This window comes from Centroberyx affinis, unplaced genomic scaffold, assembly GCF_046629955.1.
Source record: "Centroberyx affinis isolate AG114_WGS23_722 - 3 ecotype Tasmania unplaced genomic scaffold, CSIRO-AGI_Caff_v1 ptg006558l_1, whole genome shotgun sequence".
Classification (NCBI taxonomy): Eukaryota; Metazoa; Chordata; class Actinopteri; order Beryciformes; family Berycidae; genus Centroberyx; species Centroberyx affinis.
Window position 1 is genome coordinate 9,395 of NW_027283320.1, and position 27,569 is coordinate 36,963.

Consider the following 27,569-nt stretch of genomic DNA (forward strand, 5'->3'; position numbering starts at 1 on the left):
AATCTGTTCAAAGTGACAAGCCAGGAGATATCCAACACATTACACATTGCCTTCAATGGCACTGACATTTGGACCACTTAACCAAACAGTGGGTAGACAAATATAAACAAAGCAGGAATATGAGCTGACTGGTAACATAATGTACTTAAATTGGATTAGGGATTATCTACCTTGCTAAATATTCAGTAACAATTCAGCATTACTACTAGTGCTTTTGTTATATTTTCTGCTTGATTCAAGGCTTTGAATGTGAAGCTTTACATGTAGCCAAACTTCAGAGATCAGTCTTGTTAAGTTAGTTTAAGTTGGTTTGAGTATGGTTATGCAAACAGGTGTTCACACACTTAAAGCCTTAGCACAGGTATTTTTTTGAGGTTTACAAGCAGCAGCAGCCGTACATTTCCACCTCAGGGCCTCCTGCACGCTGAGGTCAGGTCTGTTGGTCAATACTCCAGGACAACACACACATTTTGTCCCTCCTCCTGGGCAGGGAGATTGAGTTTTTTTTTCAGTGGTGAAGTCAGTCAGTGTTTAGTGGAAGTTTGGTCATGTCTGGAGTGTGGGGTGTCCGGCTGCTGCTGTGGGGCTGCGTCTGCCTCTGGCTCCCCAGCCTGGCTGAGGGGGCTCTGGTCATCTCCCGCGACCATGCTACTGTACAGGTAACGTCACTGGGACACCTTTTCTATTCTGCTCTTAATTTGTTACCACATTATTTTATAGTACCATCTTTAGCCAGTCCATGTCATTTTTTTTAGTAGTTTATTAGTTTTCTAATGCAGCCACTCGTCTACTTTATCCTGGATGCTCCCCTTTAAAGCATCTGTATTCCACTGGCAGCAGTTTGCTACTATCCCCTGACATCCTGTTCTGTTTCTCTACTGCGCATTCATTTCTCTTTCTCCTGTGTGTATGTATGAGTGTGAGAGAGAATGTGAAGATTGAGGTGGGAATGAGTCATGTCTTTTTTTCTTAAAAGCTAGTTCATGTTATGACAGTGGCTTTTTACATTCATTATCATGTCTCGATCATTTTTGTCTCATTTTCTTTCTTTTCTAATATCTTGGCACCATGTTGGTCCACCCTGCTGTGTGTGTGCTCCAGGAGACACAAGGTGCCGCCAGATCACTTCAGGTACTTGACTGTAGCTATTGACTGACTATTTACAGACAGACACAAAATCTGTGATTTCTATGCTGTCATTACTTTACTGTGAAGTGCTTATGCAATTTCCACCAAACCTTTGGTCAATGTAGAAGTATTCCATAAATTCCATATTTCTTCATATGATATCTATCTTAATGATACAATTTTGGTCTTTCTTAAATAAACAGATCACCCAAAATACAGCACCCATAAAGCAGCTTTGCCAGCTCAACTTGCCATCTTTATACAGTCTAAAATTTAGATTTATTAATAATACTACTTCTCCTAGTGAACAGAAATCCCATCATGATTGTGCTTTTATAAAAATCTAAACAGTAGCTAATTTCTTTATGTTTTTTTTCTTACAGAAAAGAAGTACAGCTGACGCAACGGTAAGAAAAAAAATCTGTTTGGATGTCAGATGATGATAATCATGACGAGCTATACACTATCCCTGCTTAGAACATCATCCGAGCAGCCGGGTCGACTCGCCCAAACAGTCTCATAACATCACGGCAGAAATGGAATCAGTGACATAATGTTTTGTTTATGTGAGCGAAGCTGTAATAATTTTCTTTGGCACCAATCAAGGCAACACTCTCTGGGCTGTACCCAGTTGCAAAAGAAAAGAATAAGTTTGAAAAGAAATAGAAATAGTGCACCTTTATTCACTGTATAGACTATCTGAAGTGCTTGTAATAGGAGACTCTCCCTAGTCTTCCACTCTGTCACTGTTTCTGTCTCTCCACCTGCTCCTCCTCCACCTCTCTCTCTGTTTCTCTCTTGTCTCAGGTGGAGGTGTACAGCGTCACAATGGACTGCACAGTGGCGTCTCGTTTTGCTCACACAGTCATGACCTCCAGCGCTCTGAACAAGGCCAACTCCTCCCAGGAAATCTTCTTTGAAGTGGAGCTTCCCAAGACCGCCTTCATCACCAACTTCAGCATGTTAGTCTGTCTCCAGCTATTTCCGTTTACTGTGTCTACATTCCTGCATGCGTTATGGCTGTCTGTGGATGCAGCAGTATTTCTCTCTGGTTCTTTTCACAATGAGGCTGCAAAGCAGAATTTCTGTGTGTTGGATGACTAGTTGACTCTCTTTGTCAGATTCACAATGCTCCGTCTGGTGGATCAATACCTGTGGCAGGCCATTTTGTCATTTATTCCCTAAAAATGCACTAGTCACTAAAAATTAGTCACTAGTGCTTATTTTGTAGTCACTAATCACCATTTGACCAGTTACTAGTTGCTATTGTAATTTTAGAACAGAACATTGACTAGTGACTAAAAAAAGAACTGCCTATTTTTTAGTGATTAGTGCTTTTTCACTGCCAGAAAAGTGACTACACCTAAGTAAGTACTAAGTACTAGAGCCTAAATTTTAGCGACTTTAGTGACTTTTTGCTGGCAGAATAGTGACTAGTAGCTAATTAGTCACTAGTATCTATTAAATTAGAACTAATATTTATAATATAACAACTAGTAAAATTACAGTAGCAATTTTTAGTGACTATTGCATTTTAGGACATAAATTACAAAATGGCCTGCCATAAATACCGCTATATAGGCTATTTCCCTAGCCCTAACCCTTATCCTAGATTCAGTTAGGAAACCACCACCCCATTTGAATCCCCGTCTGTGTATGTTGACTGTTCTTTTCCCTCCCAGGGAGATTGAGAGTCAGGTCTATGTTGGGGAGGTGAAGGAGAAAGAGAAAGCCAAGAAGGAGTACCAGAAGGCTGTTTCCACAGGACAGACTGCTGGACTGGTCAAGTATGTCGACCTGAAACAATTAAAAGGTGACTTAGACATGGGGTGGAGTGAAAATCACATTAAAGTGACTAGTACATTTCTTACAGGGCTTCTGGAAGAAAGATGGAGAAGTTCTCTGTGTCTGTCAACATTGCAGCCAATAGCAACGTGACTTTCACTCTGACCTATGAGGAGCTCCTTCAGAGGAAACTGGGCCAGTATGAGATTCTGACCCGGGTTAAACCCAAACAGCTGGTCCAGAACTTTCAGGTGACGCCATGTTCATGTTCACATCCTTCTTCTGTGTGATTTCCTGGGTCAGGTGTGCTTAATGAATGGTTTATCTTACACATTCTCTCTCTCTCTCTCTCTCTCTCTCTCTCTCTCTCTCTCTCTCTCTCTCTCTCTCTCTCTCTCTCTCTCTCTTTTGTGTGTGTGTGTACAGATTGTGGCAGATATCTATGAGCCCCAGGGCATTGCATTTGTTGATGCCTATGGAACCTTTCTATCCAATGAGCTGCTCCCTCTGGTGGAGAAAACCGTCACAGACACAAAGGTTTGTCTCCTACTCCTGGCTCCATCTCCACCCCTTTCTCCATGTTTAATGAAATTAAGAGCCCAACCAGCATACAGAAACTGTTAAATATTTCTTATAAAACTGAATGTACTGCAATCCCTTTGTCAGGCACACATCTCTTTCTCACCGACATTGGACCAGCAGAGGAAGTGTCCAGGATGTGATGGCACACTGCTCGAAGGAGATTTTGTCATCAAGTACGATGTGAACCGGGCAAAGAGCCTAGGGGACATTCAGGTCAGCTATCAACAAATAGCTCAATATCACCTCTCACCTCGGTATCAACTGTGTGCACACATTTAAATATCTAAATAATGCCTTCTGTCATTTCTTTCACAAAGTATAGTTATACTTTATGTGATTCTCTCTCCTTCAGATTGTGAATGGATACTTTGTGCACTTCTTCGCTCCTCCTGACTTACCCAGAGTCCCCAAGAATGTGGTGTTTGTAATTGACAGGAGTGGCTCAATGGATGGAACAAAGATGCAACAGGTGAGGAAATGACACTAATGTCTCAAAATGAATGTGGTTCTGATTTATTGATGTAAACATGATACACGCAGCACCTTTTTTGATCTTTATTCATTGAGGTTAGTTCCAGTGAGACCAAACATTTCTATAAGGTAGATCTTTTTTTGAGTGTGCATGGAGTATGTACTCCATTTTTGCATATGTGCACATTTTGACCTCTGACCTTGTAACCCTTTGTAGACCAGAGAAGCATTGCTGGCCATTCTCAAAGACCTCCATGAGGAGGACTACTTTGCTCTCATCCAGTTTGATGATCAAATTAACGCCTGGCAGCAGTCCCTTACCAAAGCAACCAAGGAAAATGTGGCCAAAGGCATGAACTATGTCAGAGCGATAACGGACAGAGGAGGTGAGCGTCAAACAAGTGACATCTGCCTTCAGTCAAATGTCCTTTAATGCCAAATGTAATTTAAATGACTATTGAATGCCAGGATGGAGCTAACTGGTAGAAATTCAACATCATTATATACGTTTTACAATACGTGCCAATGCCATGTTGTGTGTTCCCCTTCTAGGAACCAATATCAATGATGCCGTATTGAGAGGTGTGGACATGTTGATCAAAGATAGGAAGAACAAGAACCTCCCAGAGAGGAGCGTGGATATGATTATTTTACTGACTGATGGAATGCCCAATAGTGGTGAGCATGCAAACTGGGAAATTCTTGTGTCTTTATACTGTTTTATTCGTGTGTGTGTGTGTGTGTGTGTGTGTGTGTGTGTACTTTCATCCATGCATTTTTCATTGTGCATTGTATTTGTGTGTACTGTGTCTGTGCATGTGAAGGTGAGAGCTATCTCCCAAGGATCCAGGAGAATGTGCGTCATGCTGTTGGTGGGAACATGTCTCTGTTCTGTCTGGGCTTTGGAAACGATGTGGATTACTCCTTCCTGGATGTGATGGCCAAACAAAACAAGGGAGTGGCCCGCAGAATCTACGAGGCCTCAGATGCGACCATTCAACTCCAGGTGGATGAAGGGCGTTATGAATACATGATGATGATTTATAACAGGATTGCTTTCTCAGGTCCCTCCATTCTATTGATGCCTCCCTGTCAAAATCACTAGAGATCTAACAAACATTTTTGAGCCTATAGATTTGTTTATCTGCTTGTTTGTAAACACAAGAGCCAAGATGTATTACTTTTTTCTCTGTGGTGGTTTGATAGATTGCATTACTCCATCTATGACACATTCCTATTGTAAATATTATGTGTATGAATTTATTGCAGGGTTTCTATGAGGAGGTGGCCAGCCCTCTGCTCTCAGAGGTGGACCTGCGTTACCCTGACAACGCAGTGGACTTCTTGACCACCAACCATTTCAACCAGTTGTTCAATGGCTCGGAGATCGTGGTGGCCGGTCGGCTGAGTGACAACGACATAGACCACTTCCTGGTGGAAGTGTTCGGCAAGGGGGTGAGAGAGGGAAACCACAACAATTTACACCTTGTGCATGTGATAGACATGTTGAGGTGGAGGGATGAACATTTCTTCTCCTTTCATCTTCTCTGTAGTTTGAGGAGGACTTCCAGGTGCAGGGCCAGGCCAGCGCTGTGGAATGGGACGTGATCTACCCAGAGCAGGAGTACATCTTTGGGGACTTCACAGAGCGTCTGTGGGCCTACCTCACCATCCAACAGCTGCTGGAGAAGAGGTCTGTTTGAGCACTTTCAATCTAGCTGTGGTGCCTGTCAGAGCTTCGAGAATCTTTAAGCCCACTGGTCTGATGAAGATCTTTCTGAGGATAAATACTCTTTGATAATAATTTTTGCCCTATGTCATCTGAGAGCCCATGATAAAATGTGTAATGAAATCGTGTGTGATGAACTGGTCAGTTTTTCGAATGCCAAAGTCAGCTGCCACCTCCTGTATGTATTTTATATTTTTCTTCTCTCAGTAAGAGCGGCACTCCAGAGGAGAAAGGCAATGCCACGGCCAAGGCCCTGGAAATGTCCCTGCAGTACAGCTTCGTCTCCCCTCTCACCTCCATGGTGGTCATCAAGCCCGAGACTGAGGATAGACCAGGCACCCACCTCATCGCTGACAAGCTGACTGAAGGTAGGGGCGGAAGGGGAGGACAGAGAGGGTTGGAAAGAGTGATACTGAGTTGACTGGGCAGGCTTTTCCCAACATGATATGATAACACCTCATTACAACAGTGAGGTGTTGTCATGTCATGTTGGGAAAAGCCTGCCCACCTAGTGCTATACAATCATGACCTGAATTAGCTGTTAAATACATGTTTCCACATGCTATTCACTGAATTATACCAGCAGAGGCGGATATTCTAGTTTATATTGTGCAATGTACAACATTGTTTTTTCCATGTGTTTTTTTTTTGACAGAGCAAAGACAACAGGCTGAGAGGCATAGAGGTAAGGTATCTCCATCGAATAGTATAAGAAAAATTTCTGGGTTTAGGTCCGTCCAGTGTATTGTTTTTAACTTGGATTCTATTATTTGTGTAGCCCCTCAGGGGAATTGGATTATACCCAAACAAACAAGCTATGCCGCCTCTGCTCCAACATATTTTGGTAAGTCCCCCCTCATCCATTTTTGACATAGTGTTATTATCTTTTTAATGCATTAACTGCACAGTCTTATTTTATAACTCAGCTTGTTGAGCTAATACTAAAAAAGTGACACAGAAGCTATTCCCCATGACAGTTATCATATGCACTCTGTTTGAGTATCATGAGTTGTCTTGGTTACGTCTGTGCAGTGGATGGAGATCCCCATTTCATGATAGAGCTTCCAGACAGAGAGGACGCACTGTGTTTCAACATCAATGACAACCCAGGAACCATTTTCAACCTGGTCCGAGACCCAACCTCAGGTCAGCCCTGGGTCATGATTATCATCAGTCATGATATGATTTTTTCCCCTTTTTGTAAGCATAGGTAGGCTATTGGACCCAAAAATATGATAGTTGTTGCCCTTAAGTTCCAAATGGTTTTCTGATGTCCTTTTTCCTGAATGTGTTTTAACTACACTTTTGTACACCAAGATTTAAATACCATCTAATAAAGTGTTGGTTCTGGTGAGTTTGGACACTGGTAATGCCTCTTCTGTGAGACACTAGATCATACCCTAGAGTTAATCAGCTTAAGAGTGAACTGAATCCCATGTTGCTTCCTCAGGCATTTTGGTCAATGGCCAGACCATCGGAGATAAGGAAATTCCCCCTGATGGTAAAATCAACACCTACTTTGGACGTTTTGGCATCGTCCACCAGAAGCTGGGGGTGAGACTGGAGGTGACGACTCAGGACATCTCTGTGTCCCAGGACGGCAAACGGGTCAAGCTGCTGTGGTCCGATGCAGCCTCCCTCAAAGGACCTAAGTGAGTGCTGCCTTTGAGATCGTCAGCTCCCTCAGTGACAGAGGACAATACAAGAGCAACTCAATATGATATCTAAGGCTAAGTTCAGGATGCGTCCCTGGTTTCCTCCTTGCTCTGAACACCCATCACTCCTACCCTTCACTCCATCTTCCTCCTCCTCTTGCCTTCCTCCTCCCTCACTTCCCTGACTCTTTTCCCTCCCCTCTTCTTCCTGCCTTTCTCCTCTACTCCTCTACCTCTTTCCACCCCCTTGCCTCCTCCCTCTCTCCTCTCTCCTCTGCCTCCTCTCTCTCCCTCCTCCAGAATGGATCTTCTGTTGACCAAGGATCGCAGCCTGACGGTCACTCTAAGAGATTCAGTCAAGTTTGTGATCCTGCTGCATAAAGTGTGGGCGAAGCACCCCTACCATCAAGACTACCTGGGTTTCTACACGCTGGACAGCCACCTCCTCTCCCCTTCTGTTCACGGCCTGCTAGGTACAACACTACACGCTAGAGGGCAACTAGAGTGGAAGGTTTAGTAGTCGGTCAAGCCAAGTAATATGCCTTAGATGCTGTTGATGTATCATAATGTGTCACTCCATTAGAATTTACTGTAGTGCCCCATAACTCCAGAAAGGTACATAGCAGAACAACAAACCAAAACTGGCACAATTAGTGTGGATACTCTCCTCTTGGAATCAGTTCTATGATGGCAGAATATTTGAGGCCCAATAATTATGACAATTAATTACTTAAATGTCCCATATTATTCAGTTTTCACGATTTTGTCTTCAAGTATACCATGGCTCACGATAAGAATAATGTTCTTTGTGATGCTTTGGAAATAAATATAGTTTAGTTAAAGTTATATTGAATTAGTAAAATTGATGAATTTGAAGACTAAGTCCACACAGGCAGAACAGTGACAACACTGGACCCTGATTGGCTGACAAAACCAGCTCCTCTAATTTAAATGAGGTAAACCTGCTGCAAACATGACTGATTGGAAGGATTTTAGTAATTGTTAGTAAGGTGAGCCAAGACCAAGTCCTATTGTGCTGTGTTGACTGGAGTTAGTCTGAAACTGCCTGTAAAATAAAGGATGGATTTTTAAACTTAAACTACTAAATTTAACCCCTCAATCATCTTCATTAAACATCTTTGATCATATGTGTACATATATAGAGGAAAATTTGAGTTGACCTTTGATCCAGTAGGCATTGCAATATGCTTTTTCAAAGCTCAAATTATTTTAAATTATTTGGTGATAATTTAGCCTCATGCCAATATAGGTAAATCAAGACCAAAATAAAATGAAGGGCCCCCATGCAGGGCCAGAACGATTCTCCTTTGAAATTATGTTCATTTACAATGGTGGGCCTCCCTCCAGGTCAGTTCTACCACGGGGTTGAGTTTGAGGTGGGAGACCTGCGTCCAGGAGAAGTCCCTGAGAAACCAGACGCCACCATGCATGTTAAAGGACAGGAGCTCAATGTGACCAGGTACACTAGACACCTCATTCAGTGTTTCCCATATCAATGAGTAAGCGTTTGCTAGATGTACTGTGGCCTAAATATAAATATATGTTGATTTGTGTTGTTTTCAATGCACAGCTTTAATGTTGTTGGGTCTGCATGATGTTTCTCTCTCCCTTGGCCCACAGAGGCTGGCAGAGGGACTTCAGGAGCGATGTGAAGAATGGAGAAAATGTGCCCTGCTGGTTTGTGCACAGTAATGGAACGGGCCTCGTAGATGGAAGTGCCTCAGACTACATTGTGTCAGGCCTCTTTAAGACTGTCTGAGAATAGCTAGCAGACAATGTCATCAATATCTATGACAGGAATCGGCGGTATCACATTTATTCAAGAAATGTTCAAAAATCTGCCTGTACTTGCTGCACACTGTGAATACACCAACATATTGTACCAAAGTTAAATAGGTTTAATTCAAAGCATTGCATTGAAGTTGCATTGAACCGTAGGACTCTAACTTTTGAGAGGGAATGACAGGTGCCTGGTGATACCAAATAAATGTGCCTTCCACATTAACACCTCCCTGCATCTTTATTTACCTTGGTAATGACAAATTGTCGAGAAGTTACTTTATGGTCATACGATCCACATAAAGAAGTCCTATGTATACCAAATAACTGTGACTCTGATCATTGTTACCTCCGCCAAGGAGGTAATGTTTTCACCTGCGTCCATCCGTCCGTCTGTTAGCAGGATATCTCAATAGGTTGGGCATGAATTTGCATGAAACTTGTTAGGAAGATTGGCATGGCCCAAGGAAGAACTGGTTCAATTTTCATATTGATTGGCCCAAAGGGGGTGTGTGGATTTATTACTGGAAATGTCATCACTGATAGTAGTTACAGTTCTGTGCAATTTGGTGGTCCACACCTCCTGATGATGAGCCATGCTTACCTCTCAGCATGTAGAGTGAAAAAAAACAATTTGTAGATCCTGAAAACACAAAAAAAACACACACAAAAACACACACACTGAATGGACAAGTCCAGACTGGTAGAGCAGAACTGCTGCTGGTGAAGGAGTGTGTGGTTTCAGCAGCAAAATGTAGAACATTGTAGAACCAGTTTGTTGGATCATCTTCTGGACATTCTTACTCAATCACACACACCAATTTACCAGAGCGCACACACACACGCACACACGCACACACACACACACACACACACACACACACACACACACACACACACACACAAAGAGTTACAGAAACAAAGGGTCCCTCCTCCTAGAGCCCAGAACATGGGCGGAGTAAAGCTGTTATGGGTAGATGTTATTCCCGCATGCCTAGGATTCTCTCCACACTCGGTTTCAGCCATGCCAGGAGAAAGGCCTCCATGTTTTTCAGGCATGCCTGTGGTGTGGAAAGTGCTGCTGCTGTGGGTGTGTGTCTGGCTCTGGCTTCCAGCTCAGGCCCAGGGAGCTCTGATCATCTCCCGGAGTGATGCTTTAACTCAGGTAATTAAAGTAATAATCTGCTACAGCTTTTTCATATAAATAAATGCACGTTTTGTTATTCTCTATCGTCAGTTGGTATAACACAATAGTGAATCAACCTAAAAATCCTCTGGGGCACAGGAAGTGAGGTGTTTTATGTTTCTGGCAGCAGCAGCAACAGCGGTTTGTTAGAAATAAACAGAAGAAGAACTGGGTAGTTAGCATGAGCAGTGATAGCCACCATGACTGAACAGAAAAATAAAAGAGCGCCACATACAGAAAGTCAAACTGCATCAACAAAAAATCCAAGGAAAGAAAGATGTCACAGTACTGAACACATTGTTTGACTCTGTTATGTAAGACATGTCATTCTGGGAAACGTAGGAAGGTAGACAAGGCAGGCTGAGGGTGGGTGCACCAAAAAAGCAAATTGCAACACATGACAGCATGCATTGAACATCACAGATTGATGATATGTAATAGTGTAAGAGTATCTGAGTTACTTTAATCCATGTATGCAGAATTCTGGTTATGACCATTTGGGTATTATTGTAATATTTTTTTTTGAGAATATAAAACTTTCATATAATCATATGATCATACAGGGCAATTTAAAGTTCAGTGATGACAACTGGCAACATGTTCAGGGTACAGCTCTTTGCAATCACGCATTTCTTTTTCTGATAACCAGTCATACTTTGTTGTGTTCCAGGAGATGGGTGCAATGGGTGCCAGGTCAATAAAGGTACTGAACTTGAACTATACTACACTAACAAACAAATAGATCACTGTAGGCTACTGTCTTGCTGGTGTTTCATTCTGTGGTGTGGTTATTATTTTTTTTACTCAGTTTCTGGCTCAAATCTCACTCTCATATTGTCTCCAAAACTCAAAGATAAAGACATTGATAGACTGTCAAAATAAACAGTGTAGTTTAATCTCTTTCTTTTTTCTACAGAAAAGAAGCACAAACGATGAAAAAGTAAGGAACTAATTCTTATTGATGCAGTATTCAAATATATAGAGTGATCTGTCTGTGTTACATGTAGCATTTTTAAACAATGTATCATTGTCAAATTAATTGTGATACCTTGGTATAATTAATGAGATCATGATCGAGATGATTGATAGTAGTAACAATACTACAGTAGCCTATAGTTTTGTTAGTGCTTGTGTTTCTCAAAATTAAGACCACATTTCTCATAAAACCCATTTCCGCCTGTTGATGATGCTGCTATTTATCCTCCTTCCCCTCCCTTCGCATGCCTTTGTTTTCTCTTTGGCTTTACTGAAGAGGATAAACATGTTGGAGGTGATATTTCCACATCAACTTTTCACTCATTCACCACCTTCCATTGCCAGAAACTCTGAAAGCTTTATTTCTGCTGGAAGAACAGTTTTCCCCGCTAAATCCGATCCGGCGGCACACAATGTAAAATGCAGTGCAGAGGCCGATAGAGGCTGCCAGTTTTCTTGCGATTGTCTTGTTTGTTCATGGTAATTATACTGATGTCTCAAAATTAATGTGGTAATGATTTATTGATGTTAAAATGCTACACGTAGCACCTTTACTCAGTGTGTTCCCTGACAAGCTCACCAACTATGTCAGAAGTCACAAGTATGTATTTCTCACACTCCTTGCTCTCTGTCCATCCTCTCAGACAGTGGAGGTGTACAGCGTCACAGTGGACTGCACAGTGGCGTCTCGTTTTGCTCACACAGTCATGACCTCAGAGGCTCTGAACAAGGCCAACTCCTCCCAGGAAATCTTCTTTGAAGTGGAGCTGCCCAAGACCGCCTTCATCACCAATTTCAGCATGTTAGTCAAAAAAACTCAGTATTTTTGTCAAGTAGTATGTGTCTTCCTCCATCTTTGTTAACTGTTCTTTTGCCTTCCCAGGGAGATTGAGGGTCAGGTCTATGTTGGGGAGGTGAAGGAGAAAGAGAAAGCCAAGAAGGACTACGAGAAGGCTGTTTCCACAGGACAGACTGCTGGACTGGTCAAGTATGTCGACCTGAAACGATTAAAAGTGGACTTAGACATGGGGTGGAGTGAAAATCACATTAAAGTGACTAGTACATTTCTTACAGGGCTTCTGGAAGAAAGATGGAGAAGTTCTCTGTGTCTGTCAACATTGCAGCCAATAGCAACGTGGCTTTCATTCTGACCTATGAGGAGCTCCTTCAGAGGAAACTGGGCCAGTATGAGATTCTGACCCGGGTTAAACCCAAACAGCTGGTCCAGAACTTTCAGGTGACGCCATGTTCATGTTCACATCCTTCTTCTGTGTGATTTCCTGGGTCAGGTGTGCTTAATGAATGGTTTATCTTACACATTCTCTCTCTCTCTCTCTCTCTCTCTTTTGTGTGTGTGTGTACAGATTGTGGCAGATATCTATGAGCCCCAGGGCATTGCATTTGTTGATGCCTATGGAACCTTTCTATCCAATGAGCTGCTCCCTCTGGTGGAGAAAACCGTCACAGACACAAAGGTTTGTCTCCTACTCCTGGCTCCATCTCCACCCCTTTCTCCATGTTTAATGAAATTAAGAGCCCAACCAGCAAACAGAAACTGTTAAATATTTCTTATAAAACTGAATGTACTGCAATCCCTTTGTCAGGCACACATCTCTTTCTCACCGACATTGGACCAGCAGAGGAAGTGTCCAGGATGTGATGGCACACTGCTCGAAGGAGATTTTGTCATCAAGTACGATGTGAACCGGGCAAAGAGCCTAGGGGACATTCAGGTCAGGTTACAATCAGAGCTGCACATAAGAATCAGTTTTATTACATTATAGAGCCTGATACACAAAGTTATGAGAGAGCAAGGTGGTTCACAGACAGGAACAGAAACATTAATCCCACCTTTCACTGATCATACTGAATTAGGTGCTTGGAAGGAAATGGCCTTGCAACCCTGTTGAATGCACTCTCTGTTGAAACATGGGGTTTTCAAAATATCAATATTAAGAACAAAGGACATAAACCTCTCAACACCTTTGTCAGATTAACCAGTTACTTGTCCAGCTGTTTGGAGGTGTGTATACCTTAGCTCTAACCCTGTGCCATACAACACATTTTGTCTTAAATATTTTATTTTCCTTCAGATTGTGAATGGATACTTTGTGCACTTCTTCGCACCTCCTGACTTACCCAGAGTCCCAAAGAATGTGGTGTTTGTAATTGACAGGAGTGGCTCAATGGGTGGAGCAAAGATTCGACAGGTGAGAGATTCTATGGACATTTGTGTTTAGGTGAATAGTGTGCGCATTCCTGCATGTACATTTTGATCTGTGAACTTGTGGACCCTTGTAGACCCGGGAGGCATTGCTTGCCATCCTGAAAGACCTCCACGAGGCAGACTACTTTGCTCTCATCCAGTTTGATGATATCACTATCACCTGGAAGGACTCTCTGACCAAGGCAACCAAGGAGAACGTGGCTCAAGCCATGGAGTATGTAAGAAAAATAAAGGACAATGGAGGTAAGTGTCAAAGAGGTGATATCTACCTTTATGCCAAATGCCCTTGTTCACTCTCTACTTAGTTGGGTGTCTTTGTCCTTCAATGAAAGTGTCCATTGGTTGATGCTCAACACCACCAAACATTATACTGCACATACATCTGAAATTAACACCTGACTTACAAAGCTACAGAGGAGAATATTGCTGAGGCTAGGAAATGATAACTGTGCCATTTTGCTGACTTTCATGTGTTAAAAATGTGTGAACTATGTGCTTCTTTTTCCTTCTAACAACTTGTGAAAGGAGTACAGTTGGCAGTCAAGCTGTATCTTGTGTACACAAACACATTTCCTCTAAATCTGAGGAAAGAAATCTCAGCTGAACCATAGCAGAGCAAAAAGACAGCAGCTTTGTTTGTATGTGTGCTAATTTCCCACCTCTGGCCCTCACTCTGTAACTTGACTTTTGAATGACAAAGACACTGCGGGCAGGGAAAGTGTGATGATAATAAGGGTGATCTACACTTAATGTTTTGTCCTTAAACATCATACATACCAACTCAATGCGTCAATTTCCTTTCAGGCACCAATATCAATGATGCGGTGTTGAGGGCGGTGAACATGCTGGTAAAAGACAGGCAAGGCCAAAAGCTTCCAGAGAGGAGTGTGGACATGATCATTTTACTGACTGACGGAATGCCAAATCAAGGTGAGCTAACTGTCCTCAATTTTAAGAACATTTAAGGCAGAATCCTAAAACCTCTCAAAGTCATTGTCAAAACTCTTCAGACACTATGTGTTGACAGAGTGCAATAACTCAACATGGGTTTTAGGTTTGTAAATGTTGCAGTTGGATTCACCAGATGATAAAGTTGCATAATATTGTGGGTTATGTTCAGAAAATCTCTTATTGAGGTCGTAAGGTTTTCAGTGCACCATTATATACTGTACAATACATTTGTGTTACTCTGTGTGCGTTTAGGAGAGACAAACCTCCAAAGGATCCAGGAGAACGTGTATCGTGCTGTTGGTGGGAACATGTCTCTGTTCTGTCTGGGCTTTGGAAACGATGTGGATTACTCCTTCCTGGATGTGATGGCCAAACAAAACAAGGGAGTGGCCCGCAGAATCTACGAGGCCTCAGATGCGACCATCCAGCTCCAGGTGGAGTGATAGAACCAAATACTTGGATGAAAAGATGGATGAATAGAAGAGGGGAATATTGTTTGCACCTCTAGTTAAATTTAGAAATGAAATATTGTATGATTTTCTCTGTGTGTGTTTGTCCCAGGGTTTCTATGAGGAGGTGGCCAGCCCTCTGCTCTCAGAGGTGGACCTGCGTTACCCTGACAAAGCAGTGGACTTCTTGACCACCAACCACTTCAGCCAGTTGTTCAACGGCTCAGAGATCGTGGTGGCCGGTCGGCTGAGCGACAACGACATAGTCAACTTCCTGGTGGAAGTGTTCGCCAAAGGGGTGAGAGAGGGGCAACATGAGGTCAATTAAAAAAAAATAATAATACAGTGTGAATGGATGACACAACCTCCAAGCATTTTTACATATGTCGTTTCGGGTCCACTTTTATCCAAAGCACCTCATAGTGCCATGAGTGTATGGGTGGCCCTTGTGGGAAACAAACCTCTCAACACTGGTGCCATGATCAGCTTTGAGCTATTGAACTATACAGGTAGAGTGATCGGTATCTATCTATGGAAACAAGCACAGAATGCAATAATACTAGTACTAGTACTAAACCACTCCAACTGCTTAACATGTCATACATGAGGTATATGGAGAATTATGATACTTTAATACAATCCCTCACCAGTCAGGTTTATATTGGTTTGGCAAAGTTTGCAGCTTGTATACATGAGGAGATGCATACGAACAAGATGTATGTATGGGCCTTCACTGCAGTGGTGATGGCAATGAATCCTAGCCACTAGACCAAAGTCTGTTTGTAGCTTACATCAGGTATGTGTTGCACTTTTGGTATGAACCTTTGGCTTTCCTGTCCCCCAACATGATCAATTACTGAATCTGAACATGCTTTAGTGGGTCTGTCTGAAACTCAATATAAACCTGTTGGTTCAGCAGTTTCAAATCAGTTTTTAAGATATGCTGATTTTGAACTGACTTGGTGGATCCAGATCAAAACACATCTGATATGCATATCACTTGTGAGCTTGTACCTGATTGTGAGAGCCACCAACCAAGGTTGACTTGACCAAAACAAAAATGTCCCACTTCTCATCCATTGTACACAGAAAAGACCTGCAAAGTTTCTATACATATGATAGACATAAAGCTTGAACAAATGGGTTACAAGAGGGTCTGCCCCAGACTGATGTGTCTCCATCACCCCCAGAGAACCATGATCACAAAACCTGTATGTTCTCTTCTAGCCCCTTGTTTTCTTACCGCTTCTCCTCTCCTTTCAATTCATCTCCAGTCATTACCTCTAATTTTATCTCTCCCCTTGCTCTAGCCCGAGGAGGACTTCCAGGTGCAGGGCCAGGCCAGCGCCGCAGACTGGGGTGTGATCTACCCAGAGGAGGAGTACATCTTTGGGGACTTCACAAAGCGTCTGTGGGCCTACCTCACCATCCAACAGCTGCTGGAGAAGAGGTTTATCTAAATGGACTCTAAAATCGTATCTATGTCTGCACTAAGATCTAGGGGAAGTTCCTCTATGAAAGAATCTGATTCACAATGCCTAATGGGGATTGCTCCAAGAAATTGTTCAGACATTTTTTGATGGCGGAGACTTTATTCTACGTCATCTATAGGATTATCTACTTCATTATTTTAAAAAAAATTAACCTAGTCCATTACTGAAGGAATCTTTTTCTTCTTTTCTCCCAGTGAGGTTGGTAATCAGCAGGACAAAGACAGTGCTGCAGCCAAGGCGTTGGAAATGTCCCTGCAGTACAGCTTCGTCACCCCTCTCACCTCCATGGTGGTCACCAAGCCTGAGACTGAGGACGGACCAGGCACCCACCTCATTGCTGACAAGCTGACCGAGGGTAGGGAAGATGGAGCGGGTCAAGAGAGGACAGGGACAGAGCATGAGACCTTTTTTAAACTGTTCATGCTTTAGGTGTTAGCCGAAATAGTGTCTAGAATAGAAAAGACTGATTGAGCAGAGGTTGGTTATCTGACCAGTAGAAGTGACAGATTTACAAGCCACGAATTTGCCAAAGATGCGGTTGGTGGCTAATGATAATATCTTTCCCTGTTTGCATGTATAGTTACATTAGCAGTAGTCTGTTGAATGCTAGTCAAACCTGTGTTTTACCGAGTTGTGTCAGCAGTCTGACATGCAAGTTTCGATTGTACGTTTTCTAACTGTTTTCCCCCCTGTGCTGTTTGACAGACCAGCGACAGAAAGCAGAGAGACGTCGTGCGATGAGTCACTCTCAACTCACTGGTATAACATACTTCATATTCCTGATTTTGGTCTGAACATATTTACAGACACACTGTATTGTTCACTGTTTTTGATTACAGGTTTCTCGAGTCATTCTGCTAAATTCCGCGGTCAGTCAGATGGTAAGCTGTCTTCGCCACATCTCTTTAAGCATCTCATGATGTCATTACACGCTGCTGATTTTGCTGAAATTATCCATTAAATATGTACATCTATAATTTGGGGAAAAGTGTTATGACAAAAACAGTTGTTTTCTTTTTCTTTTTTTTGAGAAATGAACAAAAATCATTACAGTGACAAGCCACATAAGGTACAATGTTAAGACATCTGGACCTTCTCATTATTGAATTCTTTGATCCACTCTCTATATTCTCTATTTTACCACTGGTCATTTGATCCACATCTTTTTATTAAATGATGGGGCCTGCACTGTGTAATTAATCAATGTAACCAAACAGTTCTACTGTTTTTAATGAAAATAATACGTTAACATCAAAGCACACACTCTAACGCACACCAGTTGGAGTTGGATTATTACATATCCACTTTCTTTATCTGCTATTAATTGTCATGTTACTGTGATAATGCCTGTGCAGTGGATGGAGATCCCCATTTCATGATAGAGCTTCCAGACAGAGAGGACGCACTGTGCTTCAACATCAACGACAACCCAGGAACCATTTTCAACCTGGTCCGAGACCCAACCTCAGGTCAGCCTGAAGAGTCATACCTATTCCATACCGATACCATTCTGAACAACAATGGTAAAATCAAGCCTATCATTTCTTTGCAGGTATTTTGGTCAATGGCCAGATTATTGGAAAAAAGAAAGTTGCTCCCGATGGTAAAATCAACACCTACTTTGGACGTTTTGGCATCATCCACCAGAAGCTGGGGGTGAGACTGGAGGTGACGACTCAGGACATCTCTGTGTCCCAGGACGGCAAACGGGTCAAGCTGCTGTGGTCCAATGCAGCCTCCCTCAAAGGACCTAAGTGAGTAACAGTGCTTTCTAATTATTATTGTAAACTAAGACTAAAAGTAAGACAACAACTAGGTGTATCATTGTCATATGAAATAAAAATAAAAATCAGACTTTTGAAAAAAGTAAGTAAAAAAAATACTGAACAAAACGAAACAAAATAAAAACTAACTAGAAAATGAACTAGAACAAACTAGAAGGCAAGATACAGTGCAAGGTAAGGTACCATACTACATAAACTAAAGGCAAAACCAATGGATGAAGATTTCAAGACTTATCGACTTGTACATGCAATCACATCTTTTAAGAGCAGTTTCTCACTCTGGCCTATTCATCTTTATGGCTTGAAAGTTTACACATTGCTTGTAGAAGAAACAAAATAATAATAACTTCAGTGTGTGACTGTCAACTATTTTGCTAGATGAAATTCCCTATGACCATGAATCAGGGAGAAGGGTCTGTTAGAATCCACCTCACACCTCTTTGTCTTGGTCTCTCCTCCAGTGTAGACCTCAGGCTGACTGAGAACTGCAGCCTGACTGTGACCCTCAGGGACTCGGTCAAGTTTATGGTTGTACGTCACACAAAGGTGTGGAGGAAACGCCACTACCAGCAAGACTACCTGGGTTTCTACACCCTGGACAGCCACCTCTTATCCCCTGCCGTCCACGGCCTGCTAGGTAGGCACAGCTCTCTACAGCAAGGGGCAAGATTGAGCAAAAGTTAATTTTTTCTATATCAGTTTTATGTTTCTTTGTTATTTAAATTTGGAAGGGATTAAAAGATCCACAAGGGAGCATAACTTTCTCTATTAATCTGTGTGAGATTCATATGAAATGTGCTGCTTCCCTCCAGGTCAGTTTTACCACGGGGTTGAGTTTGAGGTGGGACACCAACACCCAGGGAAACAAGAAGCTACCATGTATGTGAAGGGTCAAGCACTCACCGTGACCAGGTGCATACAAAGTTTACACACACACACACACACACACACACATCAAGCAAGATAAAAAAAGAAGATAAAACAACAGCATACCCACCTAATCATCAGTTCTCTTTTTCTCTCTCTCTCTCTCTCTCTCTCTCTCTCCCTCTCTTTCTCTCTCTCTCTCTCTCTCTCTCTCTCTCTCTCTCTCTCTCTCTCTCCTGTCCTCCATAGACACTGGCAGAGGGACTTCAGCAGGGATGTGAAGGACGGGGAAAATGTTGCCTGCTGGTTTGTTGACAGTGATGGAGCGGGACTCATAGATGGAAGAGCCTCAGACTACATTGTGTCAGGCCTCTTTAAGACTGTCTGAATCCCCTAAATTGGAAATGCCAATGTCACTGCACTGGGGTCAGATATTGAAGATTAGCCTATAGTGAATCATCTGAAGCTAGCAAATGCTGATTGTATCAACATTAGTATTTAGGTGCGTCTACGTACACAGACATTACATGCACTGGACTATAGGCTAAAGCATGTTGCCCAGATGTGAGGTCACATAAGATAAGATAAGATAAGATAAGATAAGAAGGAGTGGAATTTAAAGATTTTAGGCACTAGCCCACTGGGCTAGTAGACTGAAATTTTTACTAGCCTGGACAAACTATTACTAGCCCAGTGTAGATAGGTAATATTCAAGTTTGTAATGGGGATTTAATTTCACGCTCTGAAATTATGTAGGCCTACATGCATAAAACATACAAGTAATGTAACTCTGGTAAAGTTTAACAAGGTAAATCGTGCTTTAAAATGATGCACATTATATTACAATTTCCCTACCTCCTCCAGCTCTCCACAAACATCCTTATGTTTCTTTTCTTAGTAATTTTTGGAGGACGGTTTCTGTTCTGGAGATGATGGTGGTCCGTATGCAAAAAATCGATACAGTTCATTTTTGGATGAGGGTCGTTCGTAGTGCTGCCGCTGTTTACGTTAGCTAGCTACTTCTGTCAGTGAGCTGAAGAGCTACATACACAGAAACAGAACACAGGCAACTGACAGAAGAGAAGCACTGACATTTCTATGACACCTTAACTAAATGTTGGTGTAGATTCATGCATGGGACTGAGAATCTGCTGCCCAGTCACTGGGCCTGTCCCATTACCAACACTTGGTAAAACTTTTTTGTCGCCAACTGGGCTAGTGCTCCCTTTTCTAGACTGGAACAACCCCAAAATCACTTGCCTCGGGCCAGAAGCTAAATTAAACTAAGGGAAGACAAGCTAAGACAAGCTAAGCTAAGATAAGCTAAGCTAAGCTAAACTAAGCTAAGTTAAGATAAGATAACTTTATTGAACTTTATGGAAACTGGGTCATTGCAGTAACAAAAATGGGACAGGACAAAAGCATAATTTAGTATAGAATAGGTTAAACAATGATAACAGTATAAAGCAATTAAAGTGATAAATATAAGCAATTGTGGGGTTAGCCTGAAAAATATGCAGCTGACAATTCCTACACATGTAGGCGTACACTATGTGAAAGAATAAGGATTACTTACATGTGTAGATTTACTTAAACAGTTAAGTATGAGTGTCTAGATAATTATCAGATAACTGTTGCAATTTTACAAAAGATAAATGCCAGACTGTAATACCATAAGTGCCCACATTTGTAGTATGGTGGAAACTGAACTCCTAACTAACCCCTACTTCTGGAATTGTTGGTGCTCTACACTTGGAGTTAGGTGGGGAGTGACTGACATGCTGGTTCTTTGTCTTTTAGCAGCTAAAAACAAACATTTTATTTCTCTCTCTCCCTCTTTATACCCCTCCTCCTCACAATATCTGAGTGTGTTTTTGTATGGGTGGTTTTGTACATTTACGTGCCCCTATGCAATGACCCCAAACCATATTGCGTGTGTGTGTGTGTGTGTGTGTGTGTGTGTGTGTGTGTGTGTGTGTGTGTACTCCTTGTACTGTAACAACTCCCCAGCTCTTATTACATGGCTGTGGTGTGTGTACTAATAGATCCAGGGCAAATGCGTTGACCCCAGTCATGTCGGAAGTTCAGGAGTTGAGAGGGATTTTCTTAAGGGGATCTTTAGGAAAGTGTTTGCGTGTGTGTGTCTGTTTCTTCGTTTGTGTGTGTATGTGTGTGTTTGTGTAAGCTTTGCTGATTCACACCAGATGTGAGGGGCTCAGGGTGTCTGCGACGGTTTGAGAGGCCCCACTGTACTCCACTGGGCTCTGGTTGTAGAAAACACACAAGCGACTTCTTCACACATGCCTGACATTAATATCTTCGCTGTTCATCCCCCATTTCCCCTAAAGGTTAGGAGCATCAGGTCTATCTAACCTCAAGGAACTTTTAATGAGGTGGTTGTGCAGCCAAGTGAACAAGGTGTTTATGTAGGTGTGTTTCTGCTCCACCAGAGGGCGGCAGAGAGCTGTAAAACTACCGCAGCGTATAAGGGCCCAGAATTAGCTCTGGTTCTGTTGGACATATTATTTTCCCAGGATCTTTGCAGTTTGAGAGTTTTATTCTCGCACAAAGCATATGAGCATTGTGGTTTTGTATTCTACTGTAGTGTAAAAATAATATTTTAAAAGAGAAAATATTTTGCTTGGTAATTTGCCAAATTTTACATAGTTATAACACTGCAATTTGTTTGAGAAATGTACTAAATTAAAATTGGGATTGTTGCTATCCTATTGGGATAGATTAAATGATAGTAAAGTTAATTATAGGCCTAATTATAGTCAAATTAAGGCTGTTTCGTGACAATTACATTTTAGTTATTACAACATACTATGGCAGGTTTTTTTGTTTTTTTTTGTTTTTTTATTAAAATCTCAAAATTAATGTCAAGTATTGATATAGCCGAAAGGCACGCCATCCCTGATATACAAACATTTATTTTTTCAAGGTTGTATGCAAGAGTTGAAACTGCAAAAATATCCACTCTCAAACAGAGCTCTACAGTGAGGTGTTTGCCTGAACGCTCAAGTTTCTCACAAAATTATTTATTTTTCACATTACTCCTTCCATTTTCCCTGCCCAACTTTTTGATCTGAAAACCCTTGGCCTCACCTCTCCCCTCCTCCTTGCTCACCTCGCAGGTCTCCCCCTCCCCCGCCTGGTTTTCTACCTTTTGTCCCTGTGTGAATATTTCACATTGCTGCTGCCGCTGGTGCGTGATGCGGGGGACTGAGCGCTCATTGTGCGCATGCAGTGTGGGTGCTGCGGTATGCGGCTCCCCGGCGTGTGGTGTGTCGTGACAGGCGTGTGGCCGCTGACGCCAGCCGGCCGCCTGCCTGCCTGCCTGCCTGCCTGCCTGCCTGTCTGTCTGCCTGTCTGTCTGTCTGTCTGTTCAGTTACACCTGACCGGAGCTGACACACGCACACACACACACACACACACACACACACACACACACACACGCACACACACACACACACGCACACACACACACACACACACACACAGTGCCACTGTGCCACTAGCCAGGATCCTGGTCACCGCTGTGGTTAGCTCTCTCCCGTCAGCACAGGAGGTGCTTTGGTGTGTCTTTGATGTTCTGGTGACTTAATGTGTCAAGGTGCATCACAGCAATGTAATCATAATGTAATCTACACGTAATCTAATCACAAAAATGCAATCTAAATGTAATCTACAACTAATCTAATCACAGAAATGTAATCAAAATGTAATCCACAATTATTCTAATTACAGAAATGTAAATGTAGTCTACAGGTAATGTAATCAGTGAAATGTAATCTAAATGTAATCCACATTTATTCTAATTACAGAAATGTAATCTAAATGCAGTTTACAAGTAATCTAATTGCAGAAATGTCATGAAAATGTCATCCACATATAATCTGATGACAAAAAAATGAAACCTGTATGTAATTAAAAAGTAATCTGACTACAAAAATGTGATCTAAATGTAATCTAAAATGACTACTAATACAAATACTAGTGCTATTACCACTGCTACTGCATATCTACTGCTGCTACTACTAATTCTGTTAAATTAATTCACTCACATTTTCTTCAGAAAATAGCTATACCTAATCTACCTAACTCTAATTCTATTCTGACCTACAGTTTTGCAACAAGCATTTTATATTGTATTGGACTTAAACGTGCATTGATGAATTTTGTGGTTCTGAAATCTGCTGTGTAGGTATATTCTGAAAGTGCAAGGCAGGGTGATATTGCAGTGCACCACAGTGTAATCCATGGTACTTAGTGTGTTCTCGCAGGCAGCCGAGGTGAAAAGTTGAACCTGGTGTTGACCTTCTCTCTCTCTCTCTCTCTCTCTCTCTCTCTCTTTCTCTCGAGAGGGCTTAGCTCCGAAGTCAGGCGCAGGCCAAAGGCACAAGGAGGATATTCTCAAGTTCCTCTTTCCCTCCCTCCTCACCGTCCCTCCATCACCACCATCCCCTCCCACACGGAAACAATTAGCATCCCTGATAAGACGGCGTACATATTTCCATCATTTTATCTCATCCGTCCTGTTTGTTTGTTTTCCCGTCATGACGAAAGTCTTGTGTCCTCTGTCATGCCGCTGTTAAATCACAATTACATCTCATCTAGGTGCAAGGAGTCTGAGATTGAGAGAGAGAGAGAGAGAGAGAGAAAGAGAGAGAGAGAGAGAGAGAGAGAGACTGAGTGGGGCCTTATGTTTATTACTGTCAGGGAGTTGAATTCCAGATGGAGAGATAATGAAGAAAACAAGCAAACAAAATTGCAAAAATAGAAAGAGTGAAAGAAAAAGCGAGGGCAGACTAACGGACGACAGGAGTGATGTTTGGGCCATGCTAGAAAAACTCTTCAGTTTTTATTTCTGATCCCCAGAGGCCTTTCAGCTGAGGGCAGGACAGCTCCCCAATGTCTCCAGATAGCAAGAGAGAGGGCTAAAGAGAACAGCAGGGAGAGATACATGAAAAGGTGGGTAGTTATGATCATCATAAAACCTCACAACCACGAATACAAACAAAAATCTGCTATACTAGAAAAGCCGTATGCTTTTTTTCCTGTATAAGCCTCTATCTTTACATAACCTACATCAGTTTGATACTGCTTACTGTGCCGTAGACTGTAGATGAATTTAGGTCCTAAAGATTGAAAAGGTGTGTAACTCTATTCCTGCCATTAAAAAGGAGGGTAAACTGTGTTTATGTGTGCGATCATACATACAATTGTGTATACTTCATTCATAAACTTTTGCTATGAACATACACAAGCAGGCATTGGAACACTACATGTGTGTGTGTTTGTGTGTGTGCGTGCGCTTTATTACTCATCTTTGGTTGTATCTATGTTGTATTCATCCCTCTGAGGGAGAAAGAGCAATAACCACTGTATGAGTTTTACATGTCTTATCATGCGTTGTATCACACACCTTGGACTCACTGATCCACACTCTATTTTGTTAAAACAACATGACCTAGAATTCAAAACCAAAACGAAGTCTAACATTCTTCCAGTCCGGTGGAGCTGGAGAATACACAGCCTAAAGATATGAGTCCGACAGTAGATGCTGAGTTGCGCTGCACTCCGCTCTCCATCTGTTTTAGTTTTGGAGTGGTTGTGATAACCTCAGCCTGACCCCTGATTGGTTTAATCTCACCCTCATCTTCTCTGGTCGGTCAGCTGACAAAACGCCGCCCTGCAATTGGTTGGTGCACTACTGAGGAAGAGGAATTTGTTTAGCATTGTGTTGGGTTAACAGTTAGCCAGTGAGAAGTTTAGTCTACTGTCTAAACCATAGCAAAGCTTTGAAACACAGAAACTGAAGGAATGTTTAGGGTGAGAATTCAAAGAGCCAAACATAGTGGCTTTCCCAGGCAGGAGCCTATGAAATAATCCTGATACTGTTCCCCCTGTCGTGTGTGTGAGCACGACTGGATGTCAGTAAATATAAACTCAAGTATACAGGAAAGAATGTGCTTACAATATCCGTCGGTAAATTATGTGAATGACTCAAACATGAAACATGAAAAATGAACCCCATTGTTCTAAGCCTGTGCTTAACTCAAAACTCTTTTGCACCTTTCTTTGATGAGGCAACGTTTTGTCTCAAGGTCTTCTGCTGCCCAGTACACAAAACGGAGAATAATGGCCCCAAATCCCAATACATCAATATATTGAACATATTGAGCATTGCTCCACATTTTTAATCATTAAGTCATCATGACTGAGAGCTACAGTAATATGAATTCAGTGTAGCTACAGTATGTCCCAGTGCTGTAAGTCAGGGAGCGTAATGAGTCCTGGACTGGGTCCCACTGGCCAGTGTAGTAGCTGCTCCAGGCAGCCTGCTGATGACTGTTTGGAGGGCTTTAGTCCAGCTAGATTAGATCAGAGGACAACTCTGTTTGTTTGTTTTGATTTGGGAGGGGCCGGGCTCCTGAGGGATGTTGCCACCCCCCGACCGCTGCTCTCCTATCCCTCCCCAGGATTCCCCCTCAGGGCACACGGTCGACTGGAGCCCCCCTGACCTCTCCCTCACCCCATTCTAACCCATGTTAGCCAAGGCATCCTGGGAACAAAAAAGAAAAACGAAGAAGAGACTGCTGTGGCTTAGCGTCCACTGGACCAAATCACAACCAGACCGCTTCATCCAGGGACCTAGGCAGCACCACCCAGGGAGGCGGCCCCTCCAGCCCGGGTCGGCCCCAGAAGAGGCTCGTCCCAGCGGGGTGACTTCCCTTTCATCTGTGTGTGGGTCTCCAGTCTCCCCTCACACCCTTGTGCTGGAAGGGCAAGGTCTCAGCTCCAGTAGGTGGAGAACTTGGCTTCAGGCCGTTGCAAATACAAACCTTTTTTTGTATGCATGTCGTTATGTAATCATTGTAACAGTCTGTTATTGCAAAAATATGGCATCTCATTTTTGTTTAGTTTAAAATCTGTGGAGGTACTGAATTCAGTTACTGTGAACATGTAATTGGCATAAATATGAAATTTAGAATATGGCATAGATCCAAATATGTGCTGTGAGAGTGGCCATTTTGCCGTCTTTTTCTCATGCTTTTCTACTCCTGTCAGTTCTCTGCTATGTATCTTGCTGCATCCCATGACTGCATTCCACTCCTCTGTCTTTCCACCTATTCCCATGTCTTTCCATCTACACACTTTTCCCATTTCTCCGCCTTTCCATCCATGTGTCCATCCCACCTCACATAAACAGCATAGGCCTAGGGCGTACACCTCACACACACACACACACACACACACACACACACACACACACAAGCACACACACACACATACACACACACAAGCACACACACACATACAGAGACACTCTCACGCATCCACCCCCCCCCCCCCTCCGCCCCCTTTGCTGACCTCTTCTTCATCTCCCACAAGGCCTCAGGGTGAGGCAGCCTGGCACCAGACAGTTATTCAAACCCTCAGGCAGCTTCACAACAGGTCAGAGAGAGAGAGAGAGAGAGAGAGAGAGAGAGAGAGAGCTGTTTCAACAGCTGATGAGTTGCTGATTAACTGATGTCTTCAATTCAGATTTTGGGATCAGGAAGTACAAGTCTACCTCTGAGTAGAATGACGAGAGAACTTGCCAAAGTCTTTTTGGAAGGATATGCAATGATTCTTCATTGTTTGGTGGATTTGCAGTTTGAAGTTCCAGTCCTAAATAATAGTCCTAAATAAAATACTAAATAATTTTTAAAGTCCAAGAAACTAATTTGCCGCTTTGACTTTAATTGTTGCCTTTGTAGATTCCCACTTAGTCTTTAAACCCATCCCTTTAAAACAGGGAAATATGTTATTCAGCCATAAATTAATTTTGTTTTTTATTATGTTTCATTTAGTTTTAATCCCATGAAACAGGAAATAAAAGCAGGGGGATGCTGTGATTGGATTAAAAGTCGTCTTTGTAAACATTGTGACCCATGTCTTTGACGCGCCTCCTTTCTCCTCTTAAAGAAAGTCTCTTCATAGCTGGAACGCCAAGAGATGAAGGTCTCTTTTTAAAAGAGGACACGGTTTGGGGAGGCAGGCTTTGGAGTCTTTGTCAGGCACGTGGGCCTGTGTTTTGTGTCCGTTTTGTTCTTCTAAATCCTCCTCGGTTTGTGTTTGTCTCTGAGCTCTGCTTTGAGCGATTAGGGACGAGGGCTTGAACAGCAAGGCTAAATGAAGACATAATTTCAGCTCTTTATTGTAGCTTTGAATATTCTTCCTTCATATCAATAAATGACACTGGTTTGATTAACTGTATTCAAGGTTTGCTCATTTGAGAAATATCCAGAAGTGTTTGCTGTGTTTTGCTGTCACATTAGACTGGAGGCTGGTTTACGCTCTATGAGATGAGAGTATATTGTATTGGACAAGTGATGTCAGTAAACCATGCCACCAGAGATGAGCCATATCAGAAGAGGCATCACTAGAAATCTGAGTTGTGCCATTAGACAGAGAGAAAGGCAGTATCTTGAGAGAGA

At 42.4% G+C, this 27,569-nt stretch overlaps 2 protein-coding genes across 3 annotated transcripts; both read left to right on the forward strand.

Annotated features, from left to right (window-relative positions):
• Positions 1 to 546: 546 nt before the first annotated feature.
• LOC139638794 (inter-alpha-trypsin inhibitor heavy chain H3-like) lies at positions 547 to 9,359 on the forward strand. The gene is made up of 22 exons (XM_071512823.1): positions 547 to 659; positions 1,102 to 1,131; positions 1,512 to 1,535; positions 1,936 to 2,090; positions 2,811 to 2,915; positions 3,002 to 3,164; positions 3,340 to 3,450; positions 3,580 to 3,708; positions 3,848 to 3,964; positions 4,184 to 4,352; positions 4,519 to 4,644; positions 4,791 to 4,972; positions 5,236 to 5,421; positions 5,520 to 5,659; positions 5,903 to 6,063; positions 6,351 to 6,380; positions 6,474 to 6,539; positions 6,728 to 6,841; positions 7,146 to 7,347; positions 7,651 to 7,823; positions 8,719 to 8,830; positions 8,992 to 9,359. The coding sequence occupies exons 1-22, from the start codon at positions 549 to 551 to the stop codon at positions 9,128 to 9,130; spliced, it is 2,745 nt and encodes a 914-aa protein (XP_071368924.1). The 5' UTR covers positions 547 to 548; the 3' UTR covers positions 9,131 to 9,359.
• An 816-nt stretch (positions 9,360 to 10,175) lies between these two features.
• LOC139638795 (inter-alpha-trypsin inhibitor heavy chain H3-like) lies at positions 10,176 to 24,287 on the forward strand. Of its 2 annotated transcripts, XM_071512824.1 has the most exons (20): positions 10,176 to 10,324; positions 11,887 to 12,113; positions 12,195 to 12,299; positions 12,386 to 12,548; positions 12,676 to 12,786; positions 12,916 to 13,044; positions 13,405 to 13,521; positions 13,613 to 13,781; positions 14,343 to 14,468; positions 14,742 to 14,923; positions 15,051 to 15,236; positions 16,249 to 16,388; positions 16,626 to 16,786; positions 17,137 to 17,190; positions 17,271 to 17,312; positions 17,787 to 17,900; positions 17,984 to 18,185; positions 18,677 to 18,852; positions 19,028 to 19,127; positions 19,332 to 24,287. In XM_071512824.1, the coding sequence occupies exons 1-20, from the start codon at positions 10,208 to 10,210 to the stop codon at positions 19,468 to 19,470; spliced, it is 2,760 nt and encodes a 919-aa protein (XP_071368925.1). In that variant the 5' UTR covers positions 10,176 to 10,207; the 3' UTR covers positions 19,471 to 24,287. The 2 variants fall into 2 exon arrangements, with proteins under 2 accessions (XP_071368925.1, XP_071368926.1); XM_071512825.1 differs by lacking the exons at positions 10,176 to 10,324; positions 11,887 to 12,113 and having other exon boundaries at positions 12,237 to 12,299; positions 12,402 to 12,548.
• Positions 24,288 to 27,569: the final 3,282 nt, after the last annotated feature.

Coding starts and splice junctions, on each gene's coding strand:
- LOC139638794 (XM_071512823.1), top strand. CDS start 549: ATGTCTGGAGTGTGGGGTGTCCGGCTGCTGCTGTGGGGCTGCGTCTGC. Junction 3,451..3,579: donor AAACCGTCACAGACACAAAG/GTTTGTCTCCTA, acceptor TCCCTTTGTCAG/GCACACATCTCTTTCTCACC. Junction 7,348..7,650: donor GCCTCCCTCAAAGGACCTAA/GTGAGTGCTGCC, acceptor TCCCTCCTCCAG/AATGGATCTTCTGTTGACCA.
- LOC139638795 (XM_071512824.1), top strand. CDS start 10,208: ATGCCTGTGGTGTGGAAAGTGCTGCTGCTGTGGGTGTGTGTCTGGCTC. Junction 12,549..12,675: donor AGCTGGTCCAGAACTTTCAG/GTGACGCCATGT, acceptor GTGTGTGTACAG/ATTGTGGCAGATATCTATGA. Junction 18,186..18,676: donor GCCTCCCTCAAAGGACCTAA/GTGAGTAACAGT, acceptor TCTCTCCTCCAG/TGTAGACCTCAGGCTGACTG.